This window comes from Empidonax traillii, unplaced genomic scaffold (assembly GCF_003031625.1).
Source record: "Empidonax traillii isolate 1590-97213 ecotype Southwest subspecies unplaced genomic scaffold, ASM303162v1 scaffold554:size495636, whole genome shotgun sequence".
Taxonomy (NCBI): Eukaryota; Metazoa; Chordata; class Aves; order Passeriformes; family Tyrannidae; genus Empidonax; species Empidonax traillii.
The window spans coordinates 411529-435670 of record NW_020955747.1 but is presented as its reverse complement, the minus strand read 5'-3'; the positions used below and the strand labels follow the sequence as shown (position 1 = coordinate 435670).

Sequence of the window (24142 nt, the reverse complement as noted above, 5' to 3'; positions counted from 1 at the left end):
GCAGCTGAGGATGGCACCAAGTGGCTCCAGCCAGCCCAGCTGCAACTGCCCAGCTGGCACCACCAGCAAGGAAACCAGAGACTGTGATGGACATAGGGAGAAGGGAGAACTCTGAGAGCAGCCCTGAGCTGAAATGCTCTCCCCATGCTCCTGTCATTCCCATTTATTTGCCTGCAGGCAGATGGATGCTGCTGGTGGAATTTTTCCTCTCCAGGCATCCAGGGCTTTTGCAAAAGATTCATGCTCTGGGCAAATGGGATTAAAAAGGCAAGGAGGGATGTGGGGGTGAATACAGACATACAGACAAGGGGGCAGGAGGGAAGAAAACTTCTGGAGATGTCTCTTGCCTTACCCTGAGGAGCCAGCAGCGGGGCAGAGGCACCGAGAAAGAGAAAACCCAGAACTCACAGCAGAGAAAATAATCAGATTTTAAAGCCAGCAAAGGCACGGCTCCAGCCAGAGAATATTACTGGCCCTGTGGAATCAAAGCCAGGAGTCCTGTCCTTACCATCCTGGTGGGAGTTGCCAGGACAGGGGCCAGGAGTGTTGGTGCCCAAGATGGACCCCACAGAGCAGAGGACATCAGGGGAACAAAGCAGCAGTGTTGGAGGGCAGGGGGGTGGTTGTGGCAGCTGGAAGTTTGCAGACAAAAGGACAGCAGGGAAAGGCTGATCCCTTCCCACCCTGGTCCCTGGCCCCTGCTATCCCCTACAGGGCTCAGTGCATAGACAGGAGAAGTACCTGTGTCCCCCCAACAGCACTTGCAGGGGTCAATGCAAATAATCCTGTGAAGGGGAAAACTTGCTCTCACTACCACAAACACGTTTATTTTTGGCTTTTCTGCAAGGAGCTGGGGGGTGAGACAGTCCTGCTCTGTTGTCACTGCTGGCATCCTTCTGCCTCCCCCAGCCACAGGAGAAGCAGGCCTATGAGCCTCCCACGCCTGCTAACCCAGTCCCCTGGCCAAGGGGAATAGCCAGTGGTTTGTCCATTCATGGAGAAAATCTTTGCTGTCAGCAAAAGGCTCCTGCTCCCAGCCCTGCTGCCCTCCCTGGCTCAGGCAGGGGCAGGGGGTGGGGGGCCAGGGGCACAGCCAGGGCGGTGCAGGATGAGCAGGGGTGGATGGCTCTGAGCAAACATGGCCATGGTGGTGGGGGCTGCCTGATGCTCTTGACTGGGACTGGGGCATGGCACGTCGTTCCTCCTCCCCCATCAGAACAAGAATGGGGGATATCTACTCTGTCTGTGCTCTGGCCCTGGGCAGGTGAGAAGCTTCTATGGGGCCAGAAGGCTTCCTCACCGTGAAGGCAGAAGTTCTGCACCCCAGGCAGACAGAGAACCCCTGCCCAATTGGGAAGGGAGAACCCCCAGAGGACACCAAAGTCCAGCAGACACCGCCCCACAGACCCGCCCATTCCTGTTCCCTAGGCCTGGGGTGAGCAGAGGGCCCAGTGGGGTCCCAGAGCACCCTTGGGTGCCCTCTCTCCCCACCCCTGGGGTTGCCATGGCAGCCTGCCGGCGCACCGCGGGGGTGGCTGGCGCCGGTGTTTCACCCACCGGCAGTGACGCAGGCAGCCCCGGGAGGGCGGGCAGGGAGTTATTTTAGACGCTGCCCCATCTGGAGGCTTCCAGAGCCAAAGAGGAGAGATTCAGCTGCCATTCCCAACAGCCAGAAGCTGTTATTTAAAGAGCAGCAAAGGTCGGACTGGCTCGTTGACAGGACAGACAGCCCCAAGCCCCCCTGGTACATCCCCCACCCCAAACACACCATTCCCTCGGCAAACCTCACTCCTGCCCCTCTATTCTGCTGCGGTTGCAGCTCCAAGAGCCCCACAGAAGCAGGGATGGGTCCTGGCACGCCGCAGTGTGTGGTGCCTGGCCTGGCGGTGCTGTCAGAAGCAGCTCACAGGCCCATGAACGGCTTCAAAGCCAGGTTGGATGTGGCTCTGAACAACCTGGTCTAGTGGACAGTCTGGACATGCTTCCCATGACATGAGGTTGGAATGAGACGGTTGCTAAGGTCCCTTCCAAGCCAAATCATGCTGTGATTTCTTTGATTCCTTCCTCATCACCTACCAGAGAATGCTGACCCATTCACTGTCACTGAAATCTGAGGGCTTGGTGCCATATAGATCCCATCACTGCCATTTCAACAGCAGGACTGCATTTCTCTATGAGAAAGGTGACATCCTCCCCACATTCCCTCCTCCAAACAACTCTGGGTGCTACAGGCATCTGCAACACAGATCACGGCAGCCCAGTGCTCGCTGCTGGGGCCAGACCACACGTGCTCCTCCCCAGGCAGTACTCAAAGCCCCTCTGCCCCGAGGTACTCACTAGTGGTGCTTCCTGACATCTGGATAATGCATTTGGATTCCCGGCTCATCTCCCGGGAGTTGAAGGGCCGGACGCGCACCGCCACCTTCACTGATGCTCCCGCCATCGCGCTGGCCAGAGGGGGGTTCTGCTACCCAGGAGCAGTGGCTGTTCTGCAAGGAGAGAGGAAAAGGGGTTAGGAAAGCTTGCATCCACATCCCAATCCACATCTTGCAGCAGTGTAGGAAGAATGGAAAGTCTGCGCAAGGAAACCTCCCAGGAACAGTGGTTTGCCCACATTTTACCTCTCCCTCCTCCCTATCATAGTTCGGGTCAGGACCCTCAGCTCAGTCTCAGGGGCCATTCCCAGGGCAGGGCCACATAGGTACTGTCAGCATCAGCACAACCCCCAAGGAGTGGTTTTCCATCCCAGGGTGCCAATGGAACTGAGCAGATAGCCCTTCATCTGCAAGCAAGCCCACAGGCCCTGCCCATCACCTGAACCTCCTGCCTCCACCCCAACCCCAGCAAAGCAGGGGCTGGGCAGCAGGACAGGGGGGAGCAGGGAGGAAAGTGATGGCATTCCACTGAGAAAGGAGGCAGCTGTTAAACACAGCTGCTGGCATGTGGCTCCCATTCAACTCTCACAAAGCAGACGTGTGGCGTCAGCAAGAGCAGCCGTGGCTGGGAAGCTGATGGCCATTGCACTCAGCTGAAGTTCCCAGTTCACCATCATTTTTCCACTTCTTTTCCTAATAAATTATTGATCACAAATCCCACAAGATGAAACAAACTGCTTGCTAGTATCTCCCAGAGTAGTTGCCCATCCCAGCACTGGTGGCAAAGTGCTCCACAGCCCATCCCACCTGCCCCAAGCTGCAGCTAAGCCTCACTAGCTTTGACCGGAAAATGATGCTGAGATCCTTCCTTTGACCACTGTATCCTTTGGGATCCTTCTGGACTTGACAAAATCTATTCCTGCCTTCTAATGTTCCTCCCTTCTGCTGTCTGCCCTGCTCTCTGATCCCCCATGCTGAGCCTGGTGGTGGAAGAGGAGGTCAGGACTCCTCAGTATGGGCTGGAACTGGCTCCTATGGCATCCCACCTGTAAGGGTGCCTGCTAATTCCCTATGGCTTTTCAAGCCTGGGTTTTGCCAGCAGGATGCTCACTCTGGGAGGAAGGAGATTAGGGAGGAATGAGCTGTGAGTGAGCCATGGGCCACCTCTGGTTACATGGGCCAAGACCAGCAGAAAGTGGAGCAGTAAGGATGGATCCTCAACACGAGATGGATTTTCCCAGAATGGAAATTAAAATTACAGCTGAATTTGTGGAAAAGAGCGGGGAAAAGGGAAGAAAAAAAGAGATCCCTAGAATGGAAAGTGTCCCAAGAGAGGAGGATGGGTTTAAAACTACCTGAGGTTTGAGAGCTCTGGTCTCATTTCCAAGGGGGTGAGAGGAAACCAAAAGCACGGTGAAATAGAAAAATTTGCAGCAAGAAAGTGTTACAAGCTCATCTCTGCCTTTCAGAAACCCTTTACCTATTTTAAAAGTGAGCTGGCATGCCCAAGAGCAGGAGGAAGACAAAGCTTCTCCTGTTGGAGTTCCCAAACTCTCCTCTCACTGCCCCACTGAGATGATTCCGGAACTACCAGCTCAGCCAGAGATCACACCCGTAAATTCCACCAGTTCCAGAGTTCAAGCATTTGGTCTCAGGTTGTCTTGAGCTTGGATTATTTTAAGCAGGTGTTTAATACCACCCTCGAGTCCCTAAGCCAGCAAACAGGCTGCCTCATGCCAGGCTGCCTCAGAGGGGGAAAGGAAAAATTTAACAGGAGTCCTTCACCAAAGGGGAACGAAAAAGTTGTTTTTCCCATGGACATATTCCTAGATGGAAGGGCTGCATGCTCATGAGGCCATTGGCTCGAGCTGCTCCACCCTGTGGCACCACTCAGGGACAACGGATCCATCACTGGGCTAAATAACATCAGCACCCAGCAACTGCTTGTGTCAAATGTTTCCCTCTCCTCCTGAGCCAACACAGCTCCCTTCCCCCAGCTCTGCAGCTTCTCCAGCTACTAAGGCTCTGAAGAGGGGGTCGGGTCCCTGGGCTCCTGCCTCCTGCACAGTAACCAGAACAGCACACCCATCAGTGACCCCACAGGCCACAGGACTGTCTACTGCCTGCCACGGGCCACTTCATCCCTGCCCTTATTCCCTCCTGCCCCTGCACTGTTCCCAGCCCCTCCAGCCCTATCAGTTCCCACGAAGAAGCTCTGGTTTCTCTTTCGTCCCACTTTTCCACGTCTCATCTTTCTGTGTAGCCTCCACTGGTGCTGCTTGCCCTTCTCAGGGCAAGGGGCAGGAACCTGCTCAGTCTCACATCCCATACCCCCTTAGCCCACCCTCAATAGCCATGAAAATCCCCCACCTCACCAGCAGCCGTCCCCACGTCCACATCCCAGTGTATTCCCATCTGGCTAGCCTTGCCCCATGGCGTGGGCTCCTCTCCTTGCCAGTACTGCCTGCTGCAGAGCCCCAGGCTTGACTCCATTTTCTACTCCATCTATCTCCTTCACCTTCCTCAGTCAGCAACGCACTGCTTCCCTCTGCTCTGCTCTTCAATCCCATCTCTGCAATGGCAGCATAAGGACCCCAGGCAACACTGTGTCCCCTTGGGGACCACCAGCAGACGCCTGCGCAGCTGCTTCACGAGCCTCCTTCCCTCCTTCCCAGTTTGTTTTCCTGGCTCAGCTGTGGGGAGGAATTCAGCCTGCACCCACATACCATGGGAGCACCGTGAGCCACAGCGCCCCTGGTCGTGGGCACTCAGCATCCTGCAGAGAGAGGGGCCAGGCTGCAGTGGGCAGGGGCAGGCAGTCCCCCCGCCCCCCGAGCCCAGCCAGCTCACTCTGCCTGGGGACAGCCAGCCACCGCCTGTTTAATCCACTGCCATCGAGAGAAATTCAATAAGCCACGGCCAGCCTTTGGCTGGGAGCGGGCCAGCACCGCAGCCCCACTCCCTGCTCCCTCCCTGCTGCCTCCCGGGGCTACCCTTTACATGAAGGAGGTGGCAGAGGAGAACAGCCAAGTCCCCGGGCCCAGGGAGCCAGGGCACATCTGGGCCTGTCCCCTAACTCTGCAGGGCATCTCTTTCCCCCGTTCCGGTGCAGCCTGCTGGCTCTACCCATCCCTACGGCACATTAGTGACTTTCAGCGAGGAGCAAAAAGACCTAGAGAGCCATGATTAACCAGATCAGCTAAGATTAATTGGGCAGAGATTAGCTAATGAAAGCTCTCTTAAGTCCAAGGGCTACCAACTGGCAGCCTCTCCTGCTGAGAAGTGACCAGTGGGACAGGGAGCATTGTCCCCAGGTGCCACCCACAGCAAGCTCTTCCCCAGAGGATGCTAAGGAACATACCATGCTGCCGGTCCCCCAGCTCCAGCACATGCAGAGCTGGCTGCGCCCAGGGAAATCCAAGGTGAGTTTCCCTTTGTCTGTGCGCATCCAACCCCACGTCACCTCAGTGACGAGGGTGGACGCCCCATCTGGCTGCACCAGCGTGTTCTCAGCAGCCTCCAGGCTTTGTTGTGGAGAGCCCTTCCCCTGCATCCCTCATTGGGGCCCCTCAACTCTGACTGCAACCACGGGACTCTGCTCTGCCTCTAGGGCAGCAGGGGACATGGTGCCAGCTGACACGGCACCATCAGTGCCTGCCGGCCGAGCTGGGAGCGCTCCCCTCTCGCCTCCCACCCCGCACCGGGCAAGGGGCCATGACAGTGCAGTTTTCTCCGGAGCAGCACCTGCAGCAGGGAGGCAACTCAGCAGACAATTCAGGACAGGGGCAAGTGCCCCCCATCCCCAGCTGAAATCCAGGCCCCTGCTTCCCTAGTGCCATCATGGGGACCCTTCTCTGTACCTCCTTGACTCCTGCCCACCCCAATCATGGACACAGCTCCACGGCAGGGTTTGCAGCTCCCTGAGAATTTCCATGCAGATTCGATTTGCAGGTAGCAAATGTAAGGATGCAGATGAGGGGTTCTGCTCCCCATCCCTGCTGCAAAGGCAAGTAGCCCCACCCCCATCTCTGCTCTCTCCATCCTCTCTTCCAAGGGCTCAAAACCACAGCAGTGAAAATCCGCATGGAGAGGCAGAGAGCTCTGATGTGTGACAAGCATGGCTGGGCACAGAGAAGGGTAGGCAGCCAGGGAGGGGGCAGACACCAGGTTCCCACGCCCCAGGTTTGGGGGGCTACAGCTCTGGCCACACGCAGGGAGGTGGGGGGTGGTGGCAGGATTTGTGCCAGCGCCAGCTGCCACCTCCCAGACAAAATGGAGGTCAGTGGCAGCATGCAGAGATGGCAGAGCCACCACACCCCTGGCCGTACCCAGGGGAGGGAGGGGTCTGCTGCCTCCTCTGTCCTACCAGTCCCATAGAGGCCACCTGCAAGGAGCTGCTCTGGGCACTGAGGCATGGAAGGATGGCTGGCTGTGGGGTGGTCTGGGAGTCGCTCAGCTGGTTTCCTGTCCTCCCCGAGCCCCGCTGCTGTTGCATGGGACCTGAGCAGGCATGAGAGCCCAGCTCACAGGGGGTCTTCAGGATCTGGGGAACGGCCCCATGAGGGAGGAGGAGGGGGAAAAGGAGGAAGCAGAGGAGGAAGACTATGGGGCAGGTGCAGGGCTGCTCCCTGGGAGCCTGGATGACCAAGCATGGAGCTCTGCACCAGCCCTACACCCTTAGACCAGCCCCTCCGACAGCCAGCAGCTACTGTGCTGGCCCACGGTGACACAGCGGCCCTTGTCCACAGCTCCCCAGCGCAAGGTCAGTGGCAGCTGCTCGTCCTTGGGGGGCAAACCGAGCCTCAGCATCGCAGCACCTTTGCCAGCCACTCCTTGGCAAGGGCCCTGATTGGGGCATCAGCTGCCCCCTTCAGCACTGTGGTTAACTCGATGATGACGCAAGATGGCTCAGCTGCATGACCAAAGCCACCTGCCCCGGAGGGGAGCGTGGGGCTGTGGCTCTGAGGTGACAAGGGGTTCCTGTGCCCTCCGCCACGGGCTGCGGGGATGGCATCCTCCCTTTCCACACCCAAATGCAGAGGCATCTCCCCGTCACCGGGCAGGACCACCCGGCTGGATCCTTCTGGAAGACGGGGCGGCACCCGCCGGCCACCGCGCTGGGGACCCGTGGGCAGTTCCCCCCACCCAAACTTCGCGCATCTCGGGGCCCCGCAAAATGGCCGGCGGCCGCAGCCCCCACGCCCCGCCGGATCCCCGGCGGTGCGCATCCCATCTTGCTCCCCCACGCCTGGCTTCGCCCCTGTCGGGGCCGTGAGGGGCGGCACCGCCATCCCGGGGCAGCCCGGGTCCCCCCCACCCCTCCGGCCAGCGCCCGGGGGGCGCGGCGGGACTCACCCGTCCCACTCAGTGCCGCCCGCCCCTACCTGTGATGGCCGTGCCCGGTTCGGCGGGGCGCAGCGGTCAGTCCCGGGCGGGGGGGGCCGGCATGAGGCCGAGCCGCGCGGTGCGGCGCGGTGCGGTGCGGTGCTGTGCGGTGCGGCGCCGGTGCCGGTGCTGGTGCGGGTGGCGGCAGCCCCACCCCTGCGGTCCCCGCCCCACACGCTGGTTGGCCGCCACCGCCGCCGCCACCGCCCGGAGGGGGGACGGGGGGGACCGGGAGGGCGATAGCGGGGATGGAGAGGTGACGTCAGCGCATCCCCCAGCCCCGGGCGCGCTGCGGAGCCGCCGCAGGGGCGGGGCGGGGCGGGGCCTCGCGGCACCGGCAGCCGTCGCCTGGCAACCGGCACCGACCCGGTACCCCGGTACCTCGGTAACCCGGTACCCCGCACCCCGCCACCCCTGTACCTCGGCAAAGAACTCCGGGGAGCGGCCCCTGCCAGGGCTTCCCGCGCCCCCTGCCCTGGCGCCGTTCGTTCGCTCCTCCGGCCGCCGAGACCCCGCCCGCAGCGCGGGGCCCGGCCGCTCCTGCCCATCTGCGCCGGGTATTCAGAGACAGAGCAGAAAGCGGATTATTCTTTCGCCGCCAGCTGTTTCCAGCAGCGAGGTCGCCCTCGCCCCACGGAAGCCCTGAGGCCACGGCGTCCCCTCCCCGCCCCAGCTATGCCCCAAATCTCCCTAGGGGACAGGTAGCTGAGAGGTCTTCACCCGATATCTTGTCACTTTGGTAGATGACAGCAGTCCCCAGGCTGACTGTGGTTTCCATCATCTATGCGGGGGCAGGCACACCTGACCCCAGTTCCTCTCAGTGATGGCCACGATGGGCCATCACTGAGAGGAACTGCTGGGATGATCATCATGCTGGATGATCACCTGCTGGGATGATGTGCTTTCACCTGGCACCATTGCCAGACCCATGTCCTTGTCCCAAAAGTCTTCAGCACCAACTGCTGGTGTCAGATCTGCCGGGGAGGAATTCTCACCCCTGTGCTGTCATCCTCAGATAAAGCTTTGCTCACTGAGGGTGAGCACCCACTCGTGGACCTGCCAGGGCTGGCAGTGGGCAGCTTGTTTGCATTTCAGAGTACAGATGGCAGAGAATGTGCCAGAAGATGGGCATGATGCAACTGACTGTGGGCACACACGGCAGGCAACAGCATATTGAATTCCCACGTGGAGCCTCTGGAATCATCAGGATACACTGGGATGCTCATAATCCAGGCTGAGCCCACAGAGCACAGCTCGCTGTGGCAGTGGGATACTGTGGCCATATCCCACCCCACAACTCTGCCCTGGCACACACTATCCCACTGGCCAGCCTTCTCCAGCACCTGTCACCCACCCAGAGGTCCCTCTGCAAGGCAGGTCCCTGGTCAGGGAGCCCTGGTAGACAGGAGCTTTGTGCTGCAGGAGGAGTTATAACCATGGCAGCTGTGACAGACCAGTCCCAGCACAACCATCCTGTGGCACAGGACCTAGGTGCCCACAGCAGGGATCCCATCTGCTGGGATACTGCTGGGAACCATCAGCCATGGTGTCCTGGGGGCAATGGGTCCAGGGTCTGCCTCCGTGCTTGACAGTCCCAGAGGCTACCATGCCTGGGGAGTAACTCCCCCAGCACTATTAAAGGGGTATGCCCCAAAATGAGGGGTCCAAGACAGCAGGAATGGCACTGGTGACACATTAACTGGAACAGAAGAGGTAGCCAGGGGTAGAGTCCAGACTGGCGGGGGGAGCACTGAGCTGCGGGTCAAGGTCCACGGGACACTGGACACTGCTGGCACGAGATGCAGTGCGCTGTAGTGCTGGCTGCCGCTCAGGCAGCCTCCACTGCTCCTCTCCTCCAAGCTCAGCTCCTGGGGACAGTACGGCGTGCCATGGCCACCAGCCTGCTCCACGTCCGCCCACCCCAGACGCTGCTCCGGCCCCTGGTTGTACCAGAGAGGCTGCTGCTCGGGCCAGGGCCCAGCAATGTGCCCCACCGCATCCAGGCTGCAGGAGGCCGGCAACTCCTGGGCCACATGCACCCTGAAGTGCTGCAGGTGAGCTGCCCCAGCCCAATCTTCTTCCCCTTCCCTCCTCTCCCTTCCCCCCAGGAGGGGTTGGAATGGCTCTGCTGGGGCAAGAAGAGCAATAGCAGTGCCAGTCAGTGCCCTGCCACTGCAGGTGATGGATGAGATCAAGGCAGGCATCCAGTACGCCTTCCAGACGCAGAACCAGCTGACCCTGGCCATCAGTGGCAGTGGCCACTGTGCCATGGAGGCTGCCCTCTTCAATCTGCTCGAGCGTGGAGACACCATACTGGTGGCCATCAACGGCATCTGGGGACAACGTGCTGCTGACATTGCCAGGAGGCTGGGTATGCTGGGGACAGCCAGATGGCATGGCAGGGCTGAGGGGACTGGGTTTGAGAGCAGGATGCCCGAATGTGAGCCCTGGCTTGCTGTTCCAATCCTGGTGGCAGTAACCAGTGACATGGCTTCCACAGCCAGCGAGTGGTCCAGGTTGTTTCCAGGGTGATGTCCCGCCATTTACAGTGGTTTATGGCATTTTCACTGGGCAAATCTGCAGGACACCAGACCCTGGCAAGCGGCTGTGCTCCTGGTTCATATATGACAGATTCCCCTGTGGAGCAGGTGACTGCCCAGTGGGAAGTATACCCAAGCCTCACTCTTCTCTGCTCGAATTCCTCCCAGGAGCCAATGTCTATGAGCTGCTGAAACCCCCGGGCGAGTATTTCACTCTACGGGACATGGAGGAGGTGAGTGCTGGTGAGTGCTGGCCACTGTGCAAGGCAGTGGGCATGAGCTGACCTCAGGTGTGGTTACCTTCCCCCTGTGTCATGCAGGGCCTGGTGCAGCACAAGCCCTCAGTGCTCTTCATCACCCACGGCGAGTCCTCCACCGGCGTGCTGCAGCCACTGGAGGGGCTGGGCGAGCTGTGCCACCGGTCAGTACACAGTGGACACCCGTGGTCACCAAAGATCACCACTGGGACTTGAACCTGGGGATTTACGTGACCTGGGCTCTCCCCTGGCTCTGTGGGGCTGGAAGGTGTTGGTGCCAGTGAGACACGTGGCCCTGAGGGGACGAGGATGCTAGGGCTGCAGGCAGAGGGGTGGCAAGAGGAGAAGGCAGGGACAGCAGGCTGAGCTCTGTTCTCCCACAGTCATGGCTGCCTGCTGCTTGTGGACGCGGTGGCATCACTTGGGGGAGCCCCCATCTTCATGGACCAGCAGGGTAAGAGCTGCAGTGCCATCATGGGCACCCACGGGACAAGGGGGTTCATGCCTGGGCCAGAGAGAGGGGGCAGTGGGATCAGGCCCTCTGCCCATATTTTGGGCTAGCAGCACTAGAAACCAGTCCAGCTGCAGCCAAGAGAGCCTGTTCCCCTCAAGCAACCATCAGCAGTGCCAGGGGTTCCCCCAAAGCAGCCCAACCACAAGCAAGATCTGTAGAGTTGTGCTACCCTTGTGCTTCCCACCCATCACTCACAGCTGGGCTGGGGGGTACTCAGCATTTTCCCACTGGAAGCGTCCGAACCCTAAGGAGCTGCCTTCCTTCTTGTGCAGAGATCGATGTCCTATACTCGGGGTCCCAGAAAGTCCTCAACAGCCCCCCTGGCAGTGCCCCCATCTCATTCAGTGAGCGAGCCAGGTAAGAGCAGCCCAGTCCCACTGGGGTGGAAGGCAATGGGACTGGGGGAGGCAGTCACCTCCCTCCTTTGCCAGCCATCTGCTCCAGTCCTGCTCTGTGGAGAGCATTCCCAGCATGAGGAGAGCGTGCAGCAGCAGTGCTGTGGGGTCGAGTCCAGCCCATCCCTGGGCAGCAACTGGGCGCTGGAGCCAATCTCTGCACTCACTTTGAGGGGCACAGGACTGATCCCACCTTGGAGCTGGTAGGGTGAAGGTCCAGCCTCTCCCCAGCATTCTGCTTCATCAGGGAGAAGGTGCTGAGAAGGAAGACGAAGCCCCCATCCTTCTACCTGGATATAGGCTGGCTGGGAAACTACTGGGGCTGCGACGGGGAGCCACGGAGGTGAGGGCAGGCTCTCTGGTCACAGATGGCTGCAGCTGTCCCCCACCCAGCCTTTGCCCTGGCTCAGAGGCTGCCTGCTCTTCAGGGCTCAGCCCCTGCCTGCCCATCACCCTGACTGCTGGTTACAACCCGCTGCACTAAGTGATGGAGAGGGAGAGTGCTGTCCCTCTGTGTCCCATACTGCAAGCGAGGGGCTGCTCTGTTGCAGCCAGGCTGAACCCCTCTGGATGCCCCTTGAATTTTGCAGGTACCACCACACGGCACCCATCAACAGCTTCTTCAGCCTGCGGGAAGGCTTGGCCATGCTCGCAGAGATAGTGAGTGACACCTGGCGGGCGGGGGGACACCAGCAGCGCCGGGTGAGCGCCAGGAGATGCCTGTCAGCAGCAGAGACCTTCTCTCTCCTCTCTGCCCGCAGGGTCTGGAGAGCTCTTGGGAGCGACATCGGGCCAACTGTGCCAGGCTGTGCCAGGGGCTACTCAACCTGGGGCTTGAGCTCTTTGTGAAGGAGGAGGTGGGTTCAGGGCAAGCCCACCACCACGGGGTAGGGGCAGCGTGAGGACACAACCCAGCACGGCTCGAGATATGCTTGAGCTGCTTTTAAAACTGGAGAAAAAACAACCCCCCTTAGCAATGCTCTGTCCTGGCAGTCTGCTGGGCTCACCAGGGGGTGGGGCCATAGGACTGAACCCAGTTTCTCTCTTCCCCAGAAGGTGAGACTTCCCACCATCACCACTGTCAGAGTGCCTGAGGGCTACAACTGGAAGGACATCACGGCTTTTCTGATGGACAACCACGCCATAGAGATCTCTGGAGGCCTGGGCCCCACAGTGGGCAAGGTGGGCAAAGTCCTCCACTCCTGCTGCCCATGGCCAGGCACTGAACCCCACAATTCACTGGATTCACTGCGGCTCTCTGGCCGACAGTGTGTGGCTGTCGTCGTCCCATGTCCCATCGCCCGCAGCAATGCATAGCAGCACAACCACACACAATCACCCGCCTAATTGAATAACCACTAACCACACACATAATTAGCGGGGTGACACATCTTTAGAGGAACCGGGTGTTAAACGCAGCAAGAGCAAGCAGGGAGCTGTGCACGCCCGCTCATGCCTGGCTGCGTGTCCCCCGCCTCCGCATGGAACCCTGCGACCGGCCACCGGCCGCAGGGGGACGGTGCCGAGGCGCGGAGATAGAGGTGGGTGCTGCAGGGACTCCAGGACGCTCGCTCTTCTCCTCCCAGGTCCTGCGCATTGGCCTCATGGGCTGCAACTCAACCAGTGAAAACGTGAACCGAGTGCTTCGAGCCCTGCAAGACGCTCTCGGCAGCTGCCACCGCAGCCAGCTGTGAGCTCACCTGCCCGGGGGGCCCGGGAGAGGCGGTGCAGCAGTTCCCTCCGTGCCTGGCTGCAGGCAACTGGCAGCAGAGGGACTCCACTGCCTCCCTGGGATGCTGGCAGGAGACACAGCAACACCCAGAAAGCCAGGCAGGAGTGAGAAAGGAGAAGCTGGAATAGCAGGGGCTCGGAGGAGAGAGCTGCACTCAACAGATGTGAGACATCTCAAAACCACTTCTCCCATCATCCCAATGGCCTGGTCCCCCAGCTCTTCCCCTTCTCCAGGGCATGGCAGCCCCTCGGCAAGCTGACGTGAGGGCTGCATGCAGGATCGGACCATATGTCCTTTCCCCTCCCACCACCACCAACCTCAGCTGACCCTGCACGAGAGCCCTGAAGTGCAGGATGCCAGCCATTCCCCCCGGATTCTGTACCCAGAAACATCCAGTGCCCAGCTCTACAAGGGCAGCCAAAAGTCTGTGCATCCCCCCGAGCCACAGCAGACATGAGTTCACTCCCTGGTACCACCTTTCCTCAATAAAGCGACGTGGCAGTGTGCTGCTCCCAGGTCCCTTGCACGTGGCTCTCCTTGCACCCCCCAGAGTTTTGAGACACCCCAATGGGATGGTAGTAGGGTTCCACTCAGCTCTGCTGTGGAATTTCTCGACGGATCTTGGAGAGGAGCTGGGACATTGCTGAGCGGCGCGCACTGTCCTGGATCCGGTACACCTGAAACTAAGTGGAAACAGGTAGAAAGTAAGGGGAGAGGCTGCCAGGGGCCAGAGGGCTCTGGGAGGGGCCAATTCCAGCACATCCAAAGCTGTCCAGCCCAGGTGGTTTCTGGTGATGCCTCACAAGACCAGCTGGAGGTCTGGGGTTACCTGGCTGAGCAGGATGTCAAAGTAGGCTGTGTTCCAGTAGGACCCATCCTCACTGGGGAGCTGCAGGAGAGCTCGGGTGCTGGGGTCTGCCTGCCAGCTGTCAGTGCGTGCAGGGTGGCCAAAATGGAAACGGAGGAAGCGTCGGGGGTCCCGGGCAAAGCTCTCTACTTTATGGTAGAGGGAGGCAAGGTCCATGGTCGCTCCTTGGAAGAGGTTCTCCTCTGGGTTCAGAAAGTGGGGCAGGTGCTGGATGGCCAGGCAGCGCAGAAGGATCACCAAGAGCCTGTAGACAGAGCCCTCCAGGTCCTGCCAGTCCTCCAGGGAGGGGAAGAGCTCTGTGCTCCACAGCAGCACCATCTGTGGGGAGGGAGAGAAGAACACAGGATTAGACACAAGGCCTGATCTCACAAAGGCCAACCCTTCATGCCCTGCAGGTCACCTATGGGGCTGAATCTACACAGGCTGGAGCAAAAGACGCTTTTCTGAAGCTCAGATGCGTACTGTGCCCTTTTTCTTTAAAAAAATCCAACCAGTCAACCAACCCACCAACAAAAAAAACCACATCAAAGAATGTAACATAAAGAAAAACATTTGGGTTACTTGGAGCTGGAGCCATTCTCTCAGCAGAAAACACTTCTCTATCCAGGGCCCAGAGAGCTGTCACAAGGAAGAGAGCACACCTGGATTGTGCCACCAGGTGCTGTCCCCAGCATGGCCCCTTTCCTGACCAGTCTCACCAGTTGGCATGGGTCCAGAGTGCTGAAAATAGGTTGGGTGGGGAGAGGTTTTTTTGTCAGAAGAAATGCCACCCTCAGCCCTGTACGGTTACCTCCCACCACACCAGGGTATGGGGCAATTTGCAGCATGGCAGCACAGTGATGCCATCCCCAGCAGACACAGGCAGCCTGTGCCAGAGGACAACTAGCATGTCAACATAGAATGTTGAATGCACCAAGTGTCTCAGGCTAGAGGTTGCTGGTTCAATCCAAAGAAGAAGGATCAAAACCCTCTGACCATGGCCTGCAGCAGCATGCATCTTTTGCAAACACAGACACGGGCTGGTACATCCCAAAGCACTGCAGGTGCTCTCCCTTGTCAGTTGGAATCTTCTGCAGGGAACAGCCTTGGCTCTCTTGCCCAGAGAGCCACAGTCCCAACCTCCCTACCTTAAGCACCACAGCAGAACCTCCCTACCTTAAGGCAGTTGAAAGTGAGACCGCTTTTCCCACCCTCCTCTCCCCAGTCCTGGTCGCGGAGCTGGTCGAGCAGGCGAAGGCTGTCCAGACGAGATCCCTTCAATGTGTCCACAGTGTGTAGCAACCTCAGGATAGGGAGGTGAGTGGAGGATCTGGAGGGAAGGAGTGGAGTCTGGTGAGAGAGAGGATAGAGACGCGCACTGCACCCTCCCAGGCTGGGGAGAGTGTATCTGCAGTGACCTGGTATGTAGGGGGACTCTCCCAGCCGCATGCATGGACCCAGGCATGCAGCATATTGGATCTACCTCCTGCACTCACCTCTGGCAAAGCAGAAACTTGAGAGGTTTGGAGTGAGATGGGAATGCTGCTGAGCAGTTTTTTCTCAGGAGGAACAAGAGTGGAGTGAAGTAGGGTTGTGCACCCCTATGTGCGGTGGGGAGGGCTGCAGGCTGCCTCAGAGGGGAGGCTGGTTTGGTCTCCAAGGAGGGGTCAAATGTCCAGCTGGACCACATTGTGCCCAAAATAAGCCCATACTGGTCCAGCCAGCCACTCAACCCCTCCATGGGGCTGGGTAGCTGTGCTGGCAGGCAAGACACACGTCATTCCAGCCCTGCTCTCTCCTGCATCCTGTCCTAGGAGGCGCCTCATCACCCTGCTGCTGCCAGATGCCTAGGCTTGTTTCTGAGGCCCAGGCAGGGATCTGAGAGCTGCCACCCTCTACATGATCAGGGTTCATCTCCTGAAAATAATTTCAGGGGGCTCCTTCAGTTGCTTTCCCCTTTTTCCTTGAGCTGCCTGAAACTTGGCTGAGGCTTTTTCTCTGACACCAGGAAGCGGGTCTGGGCATCATGAGGAGGTGACTTCAACCCCTGCTGACATGTCCCCACCCTTTCCTATCCTCTTTTTGCCTACACCCAGCAGTGCTGCCAGCCAGGGGGGATTGCTGGTGCAGGACCACACAACCATGCATGCAGCCAAGCCACTCACCTCCAGCAGTGGGGAGACGCAGGGACAAAGTGTGCCTCTTCCGTGGCCTTCCGGAGGCTGCCTTCACGGAAGCCCCTGTCACTCTGCCTCCCCTGGAGCTGGAACGGCTCCTGCTGCCTCCTCACCACCGGAACAATGTCAAAACGAATGGTCTTCCAGCTGCCACGGATCAGCAGGGAGAGCTTCATGGCATCTTCCTGCAGATTCTCGGCGCTGACGTCACCTGGATGTGGAGGGTTTGGCAGTAGTGAGGAGGTTAACGCAGCCGGTCCCGCAGGCTGAACCAGGTTTGTGCTGCAACGCCTGTGACCATGTCCCACCCCACTCGACTCCTCCCTTTCCAGTGCTGCAGTTTGGCCACGGTTTCCCAGCTAAAACCCCTCTCCCAACCATGCTGGGGTGGCTCATGGGAAGGAGCATTGCTCCAGCAGGGCTTAAGGTCAGGCACAGCAGGAAGGCTCGAGCAGCCAATTCAGGCTATGCTTCTGGGTGGCTGAACAGTGCCAAGCAAAACAATGGGGTCCAAGAAAAATGGACCAGAAAAGGTCTCAGGCTGTGGGAGTAGAGGAAGATGAAGGTCTCTGTCTTGGCTGTGGAGGAAGGAGGGAATGGTGGGCTTGCTGGGGTGGGGTTAAGACTTCCAGACCTGCTGGTCCTCTTGCATCACCTTCTCATCAGGGCTGAGCTTTACTTCAAGAAACACCTTTGGAGCATGAAGAAGCTGATGGAACCACTATGGAAATTCCCAGGGTCCCTTCCCACCATGTCTTTCCTGAGGATGCTGGTGCCAGCTGAGGCATGTGTGTTCACAGGGTTAGACCCATGCCTCAAGGTCTTGGCTCAGCTCTGATGCACTCCCAGCTCACCCTCCAAACAGCCTCCTCCAGGGAGCAGGGGGCCTGGGAGGCCAGGAGACGGGAGGAGAACATGGTTAGGGTGAGCCAAGCAGGGCTGGGGGAACCCTTCACCCACCAAGGAGGGTGCCATGGAGAGATGCCTGAGGATGACTCTGCTGCCAGGGGATGGCAGGGAGTAGTTTGCATCTCCTCTTCCTTAGCTGAGGGCAAAGCCTATCCCAGCACACAGCAGGGTGGTCCCTCACCTGCTCGTGCAAGCTTTCAGTGGGTCACACACCCAGGGATCTATGTCCCAGTGTATTTGCAAAGGGACCACTGCCAAGCTGGGCTTCCCAGCCTGCCAGCATACGCACCTGGCTGAAGCAGGAAGGAGCGCTGGCAATGCACGATGGCCAAAACAAGGAGCTCCTTCAGGTGCTGGAGGACTTTGCCCGGAACCAGACACCTCGCACTGCCTCCGTGCTCCATTGCACCCACGACACTGATCCAGTCTTCCAAATCGGTCCTTGGAGAGGGCACTTCCAGATAGCAGGTGTTCAGCCCTAGAGGGTGCCCTCCTGGGGTGTCTTTGGGCTGGCATTCCAGCAGCTGCAGGGTATTGCTGTCGATCCGCAGGGGCATCTCTACAGTGACAGCATCCTCGGAGGCACAGAGAGCAAACTCGAAGGCTTCCAGGTTCCTGGCGTAGTCCACAAGGAAGCGGGGCTCCCTGGCATGGACAACCTCCAACAGGTTCAGCAGGATGTCCTCAGCCCGCTGGAAATTCTCCAGCCGCTCCCTCTCGCGGGACACGATCACCCCAAGGTAGCTGTGCCAGAGGGAAGTGTTGGCTTCCATGGCAGCTCTGCTGCCGTTGTGAGCCTGCTCCGAGCAGGAGTAAAAATACGTGGGCAGGGAGGGCAGAGCTGTCTGCCCGCGTGGGGAGGGTGGAGAGAAGCCACAGCTGGGCGTTGACAAGCACCAGTGCTGGGCGACTCCCAGGGAGAGGTACTGGGAGCAGCATGTCCCACAGGGGCAGATCCAGGGTGGGGGAATGAGTCACACCGTGGCCCCCCTCCGGCACTCCAGAAGGGTGACAGCGAGCGCTCAGCTGATGGGTCATGCCAGGATAAGGCTGTGGTCTCCCACACTTTTGGCACAGGGGCTGCGTGCCAGCGGCATCCCCTCACAGCCAGTGCCAGGTGAAGGCGACCCAGTGCCCTCAGCCCTGGCTTAGTTCAGCTAAGCCCGCTGCCTGGGGCTGCCAGCGCCCGGCTGCTCTTAGACTGTGTGGCACCCATGGGAGCTGGGCACAGCGCTGCGGTTCTGCGGGAGGGCTGCGGGACCCTGTGTCCTCCTTGCCGGTGCTCAGAGCAGCCCTGCGGACCCAGTGTATCACTGTAAACACCAGACTCCAGCTCAGCTTCTATCAGGCTCCAGCTTTCAAGGTGCGGGCGACCCCCAGCACGTCTCGGCCGGGCTGAGCCCCCGAACCTCGCCCGGCTCTACGACTGAACCCACCCTACTCCGCATACGGACCCGGCCCCGCCCCGCAGGTAGAGCCCGGCCCGTCCCGCAGGCACGCCCTGCCCAGGGCGCGGTTTCCTGCCGCCGGGTTGCGGGGCGGTCGCCGCAGAAGGACGAGCAAAACGTCGCTTTCGACCCCAAATCCGCCGTGGGGGGCGGTGCGGGAGCGGCGGGGGCAGCCCATGCGGTCCTGCAGTCTGGCTGGTCCGGGGCTCGGTCCGTTCCTCAGCCCCGAACTGCCCGGCGGGCTCAGCCCCGCTGCAGGGACAGGGCAGGGACTGGCCGTACCCTCCCACCTGCCCCCGCTCCTCTCCGTCTCCCACAAATCCCGGAGCGGGGATTTCCGGGCATGTTCCTTGTCCGATTGCCATGCCCTTCCCGGGGCACGTTCCCGGGTTTCACGGGCCTGGAGCAGGAGCTTGTAATGATTATGGCTGGAAGGCTGGGCTGTCCCAGCAGGACAGCGTGGTTCAGCCATTCCAGGGTTCCCTGCAAACTGATCCTGCCCTTGATCAGAGCGGGGAAGTGAATGGGGGAGTAGGGGAAGCTCCGTGTCAGAAGGGGCCCCTGTGGCAAGGGAGCCCCAGCCAAGCATGGGAACTGCTTCTGGGGAGGGGAGGGAGTGTGCCATGGGGCTCATGGCTGGGGAGGGGAGGGAGCGTGCCATGAGGCTCATGGCTGGGCGTCCCACCTCCTGCGGCTCAGGCTCACCTTTTTATACAGCTCACATGAGGTTCCTGGATCTCCCCAGGGTTGTTACCAGTTCTCCTTGAGACTGAGGAGCCGACCTGAAAGTAAGGGTCTGTCCCGCACAGCCATCTGTCCTTCCGCCAGCTGACTGAAGGAGCTCCATCTGCCTCGCAAGAGAGCACAAGGCTCAGAGCTTTCACCTGCAGAGCATCCCTAAGCGTCTGCAGTTCGAGCCGTGGAGATGAGCGGTAGCCTGCACTGGGCTTCTCAGTACTGGGAGGTTGGGGTTGCTCAGGGCTGGGAAGCCTCAGCCAGATTTTAAAAGCCTGACAGTGGGTTACAGGCTCTGAGTCTCCTTACCTGAACCCTGCACTCCAGGCTTCACCTCACCTGAGCAGGGGTGCTCAGTCCCCTCACACTGATGATTGTCCCAACCAGGTCTGAGTGTGCAGCTTGGTCCTCACCCTCTTCCATCATGTGGGGAAGGTAAGCTGGCTGGCATCCCAGAGAGGGACCAAAAGAGGGACCAGACTTCTTGCTATCAAAGTGGGTCTCCTATGGGCTTCACCCTCCCAGTCAGATGGTCTGGGCTTATCCTAAAGGATGCTAAACCTGAACCAGGCAAGAAAGATGACTGCTCCATGCACTGATATGGGAAAAAAAGAAAGCAGAGAGATGCAGGCCATCACTTTTCTGTGGGTGGTGCTTCACTGCTGGCAGGGTTGCCCTAGGAGCATCATTTTGTCATGGATGGAGTCCCTGCTGTGTCAGCAGCCAGGACATTCCTTCTGTCAGTGCCTGGCTGGGATGCTGGAGGAGGCCATGGGGGTCATGCAGAAGCTGGACTGAGAGTAGCAGTGGTACTATAGGAAGGTAAGGCTGGGCAGGGCAGGGAGACATGTATGTCCCCCCAGATGTCTTGGTGCTAGTAGGGTAACCATGACCTCCTGGCATGATGCTGACTGACCCCACAGTGTGACCCTGTTCCCATCACTGCTAGATGCCAGGAGGAGCAGGGTGATGTCATCTCCTCAGCTCATCACTGCCTTTGGCACCTGCACTTTTTGGACCTCTAGGTGCCGCAATCAAGAGGTTGGTGCTGCAAAATGCTGGCCTTCCTGCAGGCTGGCACTTTTCCCATTTGTCTTTCCCCTTTCCCCCTTCCTCCTTTCCCCTCCACCTTTCCCTTCCTCCTTCTTTCATCCTCTTTTCCCCCTTCCCCTTCTTCACCCATCCTCTTTCCCATTTCCCCTTCCTCTACCTCTTCCTCTCCCCATTCCCTCCTCTCCCCTGCAGGCAAAGGGCCAGGGGCAGACCCTGGAGGAGCAGCTTCCTGGCTGCTGCCAGGCACAGTGGGAGAAGGAAGAGTGATGCTGGGTGGTGGCATATCTGGAGACACAGCTGGCCAGCCAGGAGAGGTGGGAGCAGCTGGAGGTTCTGCCAGAACTCTGGGCAGGAGGGAGCAGAGCTGGCATGGGGAGGGAATCATGCAGATCAAGTGGTAGGGGACAGCAGTAACTCCATCCCACAGGGAGGGGTGGGTGAGCCCTGTCTGAGGCCATGCCACATGCAGTGAGCCACAGGGCAGGTGTGGCACACAGCTGGGTGGTCGGGACAGCACCAGGACCCTCAACCCCACCATCAGCCCAAATTGAGCACAACTCCGTGGGAGGCAAGACAGTGAGGAAAAGATTCCTAGCGAGAAGGTCAGTGAGGCCACAGAATACATGACTGGAGTGTGCAGTGCTCTGTCTGGACGAGTCACTGAAGGCTGGCTGCAAGTGCCCTGGTACTGGCAGAGGGTCTGGGCTGAATGAGCTAATTGCTCCTTTTCCATCTCAGCATTTTATGGTTCTATGAATTTTTTTTTCTGTTAGAAACAGGACAGAGAAAACAATCCAAAAATAAGAGCAAGGGCAAGCAAGAGAGAGTAGAAAACCTGGGGGCATGGGAGCACTAGGCAAGGCAGGAGTGGGCAAGGGGCTGCAATGAACCCCCAGTGTCCCTCACCCAGCTCACCTCTCTGTAGGACACTGCTGTGTCCTGGACCCTGAAAGATGCCATTGTCACCTAGCAGAAAGAGACTGGGGGGCTGAGCTGGTGGGCTGAGGAACTGACAGAGGGCAGGGACACTGGAATGCAGGAGGTAGGTGATGCTCTGCCCCTGCACCCCAGCTCCACCCCAGCGCCAGCACTTCTGCACCCCAGAAGCCCCCCATAGTGGCATGGCCCCGGGCAAAATGGCTGGGATGGGAAGGAGGGACAAAGGCAGGGAAGGTAGAGAGGAAGAGAGAGTAATTTAACATGACAGGCTGTTTATTTTGGCAAAAAGGGTCTCTTCAACAGATTTCAAAGCTTGGCCCCAGGGCTGGGGGGAACCACACAGAGGGATGGGAGATGAGGGGTGCGAGGCAGGGGGGTTCAATGGGGCACCCAGACTGAGAGGAATGGAGAAGAATCCCCCATCTGTTTGTCCCTGGGGCACTGCTCCAGTTGTGCTTGCGTGCTCCAGTGGGGTGTCCCCCTGCAGGGTGCCCCCATGGGCGTCCGCGCACTCCTGCACACACGTGCTTGCCTGCATGCACCAGCACACGTTCGCACGCTCCCCCTGCCCCTGCTCCTTCCTTCAGGCCAGGGCTCAGCTGGAGTCTTGGCTTCCCCTCAGTGACATTTCAAAAGAGGCTGTTTATTAAAAAAAAAAAAAAAAAAAAAAGGGAAAAATTGCTAGGAAAGAAATAATTATTATAATCACATTAAGAGCTTTGGCTGTAAAAACCCAGCAAGGGCGCGGGGAAGGAGCTGGGGCTGCTCTCGGCAGGGAGTGCAGGGGGCGGTTTTCCTGCCTTGTGCTCTTTTATTTTCCAGTCCAGGTCCAACAACTTCTCCCCTCCTCCCCTTTTCCTCTTCTTTATCCTGGGAAATGAAAACAATTTATTTAATGATGGATCGTTCCTTTCTCTGGTCACTGACCTTCTGCGTGAATTTCTGCTGAGCTCGGCGGAAAACACGAGGCTGGGTTGTGGATCACATCTGTGGGTGGGGGAGGGGGGGAGCTCACCCTCATCCTTCCCAAAATCCACAGCAACTGTTCTGGGGAGCGGGACGGGGCTGGCGGAGAGGGTTCCCCACCACAGTGGGAAGCGTTGCTGCAGACACTGTCCCTGCAGACTGGGGGCTTTGGGGGCAGATATGGGGGCTGCTGCAGCCCCCAGAGCCCTTCCACCCCATCCCCTTTTCTCCTGGAGCACCCTCAGTGGTTCCCGGCATCCACTGCCTTCTCCCTCACCTGGCCTGGGGTGCAAGGGCTGGGCTGGGGTGCGGTACTGAGGTGGGACTGAGGAACAAAGGAGTAGCCTCCATCCTGCCAACAGTCTTTGCTGCCCAGTGGGGCTTTCCCTGCTCAGGGTGTGTGCCAAAAGTGGCACACACCTGATCAGAGATGAGAGCAGGGAGGCATGTGGGGCTGCGTGGGTCTCCCAGCAGTGGCCGGCAATGTATCCACTGGAGCAGGCAGTCTGGCCAGCCCACTGCTTGACTGGATTCTGCTCCCTGGGGAGGGGAATGCTGGAGCAGTAAGGGAAAGGGGCAGAATCACAGCCACCTTTGGTTCAGGGGGCTGTCAACACCTAGCATGCATTGCCCCTAGGGCCCCAGGCGTGGGTGCAGCTCTGCGTCCCTGGCCTCTGCTGGTCCTGGGTCCTGCTCAATCCCCTGCTCAACCCCCAGCTGACCTGTGGAGCTGGGATGGAGCAATCCAGCATCCAGCCCCCTCCCCTATGGCCCTTCATCTGCCATGGCCTGTTGCTCAAAGCATGGTTCTTGTAAAAATGCGTAAATATTTATACAAGAATAATTTAAAAAACATGGTCTGTCAAATAATCAAAGCAGCAGAACATCCGAGGAGCTTTCAGCTGGATTGGGAAACCCCGTGTTGCTTTCCGATGCCCCGCTGCAATGCTGGAGGTGCTCATGGCCAGCCCCAGCCCTGTGGGATGCTGGACTCGCTGACACAAGTTCACAAGAACTTTGAAGTCTTCATTAACGGGGTCCTGTGGTAGCGGGTGGCTTTCGCTTGCATCAACCCAGCTGCCTGCTGCAGGAGTCAGAGCCAGGGATGAGGCCTCACCAAGCACTGGTTTCAGTCTCCTGTCCTGGTTTCAGCACTGTCCCCTGCACTGGGACTGCATCAGGAGCTGGAGATATCCCTGGGTGAAGTGTTTTGTCCCTGTCTTCCCCTGACCTGCATGGCAAGGCCAGGGGTTGAAGGATGGCAGCTGAGCTGGCAGGGTGACCGCTGGTGCTATGGGGTGGCTGGGGTACTCCCCTCTAGCACCCTCCAGAGCTGGCAGCATCCTCGGCATTTCAAAAGCTTGCCTTTTGCAGTGCTGGGATGAGAGCCTTGGACCAGGGAATTCCCCTGGGGAATAGGACTTGTGTTCATCCCAATGGTCCCACCTCCCTGTTTACACTGGTGTCAGCAGATGCCAGCAGAGCCACAGCTCCTCTCCTGTGTCCTGGTGGCACCGTATCCACCCAGCACTGCCATGCAGCCCTGAACCAGTGCTCCCCAGGGGAACAGCACCTGGAGCCTCCCAGTCCCATGTCCTTCTACTTTCTCTGGGGCTCCTCTGGCTGGGGCAAGTTAGGAGACACAACTGCCACCCAGTGATGTCCCTGGCACAGTAGCTTAGATGACATATGGCCAGTAGATACCTAGGCCGTGTGGTTCGGGAGGGGTCCCAGGGCAGCAGGAGAAGGTGAAGGGATAGGAGAGGGGAAGGTGTTCCCCCTGTTCCCACAGCCCTGTAGAGCAGAAGCAGGCATTGCTGGGGGCTCAGGCAGTGCACAGGGAGCGGGAGCTGGGTGTTGCAGTAACCTC

At 59.1% G+C, this 24142-nt stretch overlaps 3 protein-coding genes across 20 annotated transcripts in view; 1 reads left to right on the top strand and 2 right to left on the bottom strand.

Annotated features, from left to right (window-relative positions):
• The window catches only part of KIF1A (kinesin family member 1A), a 40509-nt gene extending 32612 nt beyond the window's left edge, over positions 1–7897 (bottom strand). For 7 of the 17 annotated variants that reach the window (XM_027897633.1, XM_027897634.1, XM_027897637.1 and 4 more), the window contains exons 1-2: positions 7760–7897; positions 2338–2489 (exon numbers count right to left, since the gene is read on the bottom strand). In XM_027897633.1, coding sequence (XP_027753434.1) covers positions 2338–2443 — 106 coding nt within the window. In that variant the 5' untranslated portion in view covers positions 2444–2489; positions 7760–7897. The remainder of the gene's footprint in view (positions 1–2337; positions 2490–7759) is intronic. The other 10 variants (XM_027897642.1, XM_027897640.1, XM_027897643.1 and 7 more) reach the window with 4 other exon arrangements.
• Positions 7898–9503: 1606 nt separating this feature from the next.
• On the top strand, positions 9504–13715 carry AGXT (alanine--glyoxylate and serine--pyruvate aminotransferase). 2 transcript variants are annotated; one of them, XM_027897653.1, is made up of 11 exons: positions 9504–9814; positions 9939–10131; positions 10469–10533; positions 10621–10721; positions 10941–11011; positions 11344–11428; positions 11714–11809; positions 12057–12126; positions 12228–12323; positions 12523–12648; positions 13053–13715. In XM_027897653.1, exons 1-11 carry the CDS (start codon positions 9560–9562, stop codon positions 13158–13160), a joined length of 1266 nt encoding a protein of 421 aa, XP_027753454.1. In that variant the 5' UTR covers positions 9504–9559; the 3' UTR covers positions 13161–13715. The 2 variants fall into 2 exon arrangements, with proteins under 2 accessions (XP_027753454.1, XP_027753453.1); XM_027897652.1 differs by having other exon boundaries at positions 9506–9814; positions 12520–12648.
• On the bottom strand, positions 13706–17904 carry MAB21L4 (mab-21 like 4). The gene is made up of 5 exons (XM_027897654.1): positions 17421–17904; positions 16211–16433; positions 15222–15375; positions 14028–14384; positions 13706–13881 (listed from the first exon to the last, which is right to left on the bottom strand). The coding sequence occupies exons 1-5, from the start codon at positions 17902–17904 to the stop codon at positions 13789–13791; spliced, it is 1311 nt and encodes a 436-aa protein (XP_027753455.1). The 3' UTR covers positions 13706–13788.
• Positions 17905–24142: the final 6238 nt, after the last annotated feature.

Bases quoted from the DNA above. Each gene is read 5' to 3' on its own strand.
- AGXT (XM_027897652.1), top strand. From the start codon at position 9,560: ATGCAGTGCGCTGTAGTGCTGGCTGCCGCTCAGGCAGCCTCCACTGCT. The intron at 11,012-11,343 runs GTAAGAGCTGCA...CTTCTTGTGCAG, and splicing joins CATCTTCATGGACCAGCAGG to AGATCGATGTCCTATACTCG. The intron at 12,127-12,227 runs GTGAGTGACACC...CTCTGCCCGCAG, and splicing joins TGGCCATGCTCGCAGAGATA to GGTCTGGAGAGCTCTTGGGA.
- MAB21L4 (XM_027897654.1), bottom strand. From the start codon at position 17,904: ATGGAAGCCAACACTTCCCTCTGGCACAGCTACCTTGGGGTGATCGTG. The intron at 14,385-15,221 runs GTAGGGAGGTTC...CCCTCCCCACAG, and splicing joins TCACTTTCAACTGCCTTAAG to ATGGTGCTGCTGTGGAGCAC. The intron at 13,882-14,027 runs GTAACCCCAGAC...GTTTCCACTTAG, and splicing joins TTGACATCCTGCTCAGCCAG to TTTCAGGTGTACCGGATCCA.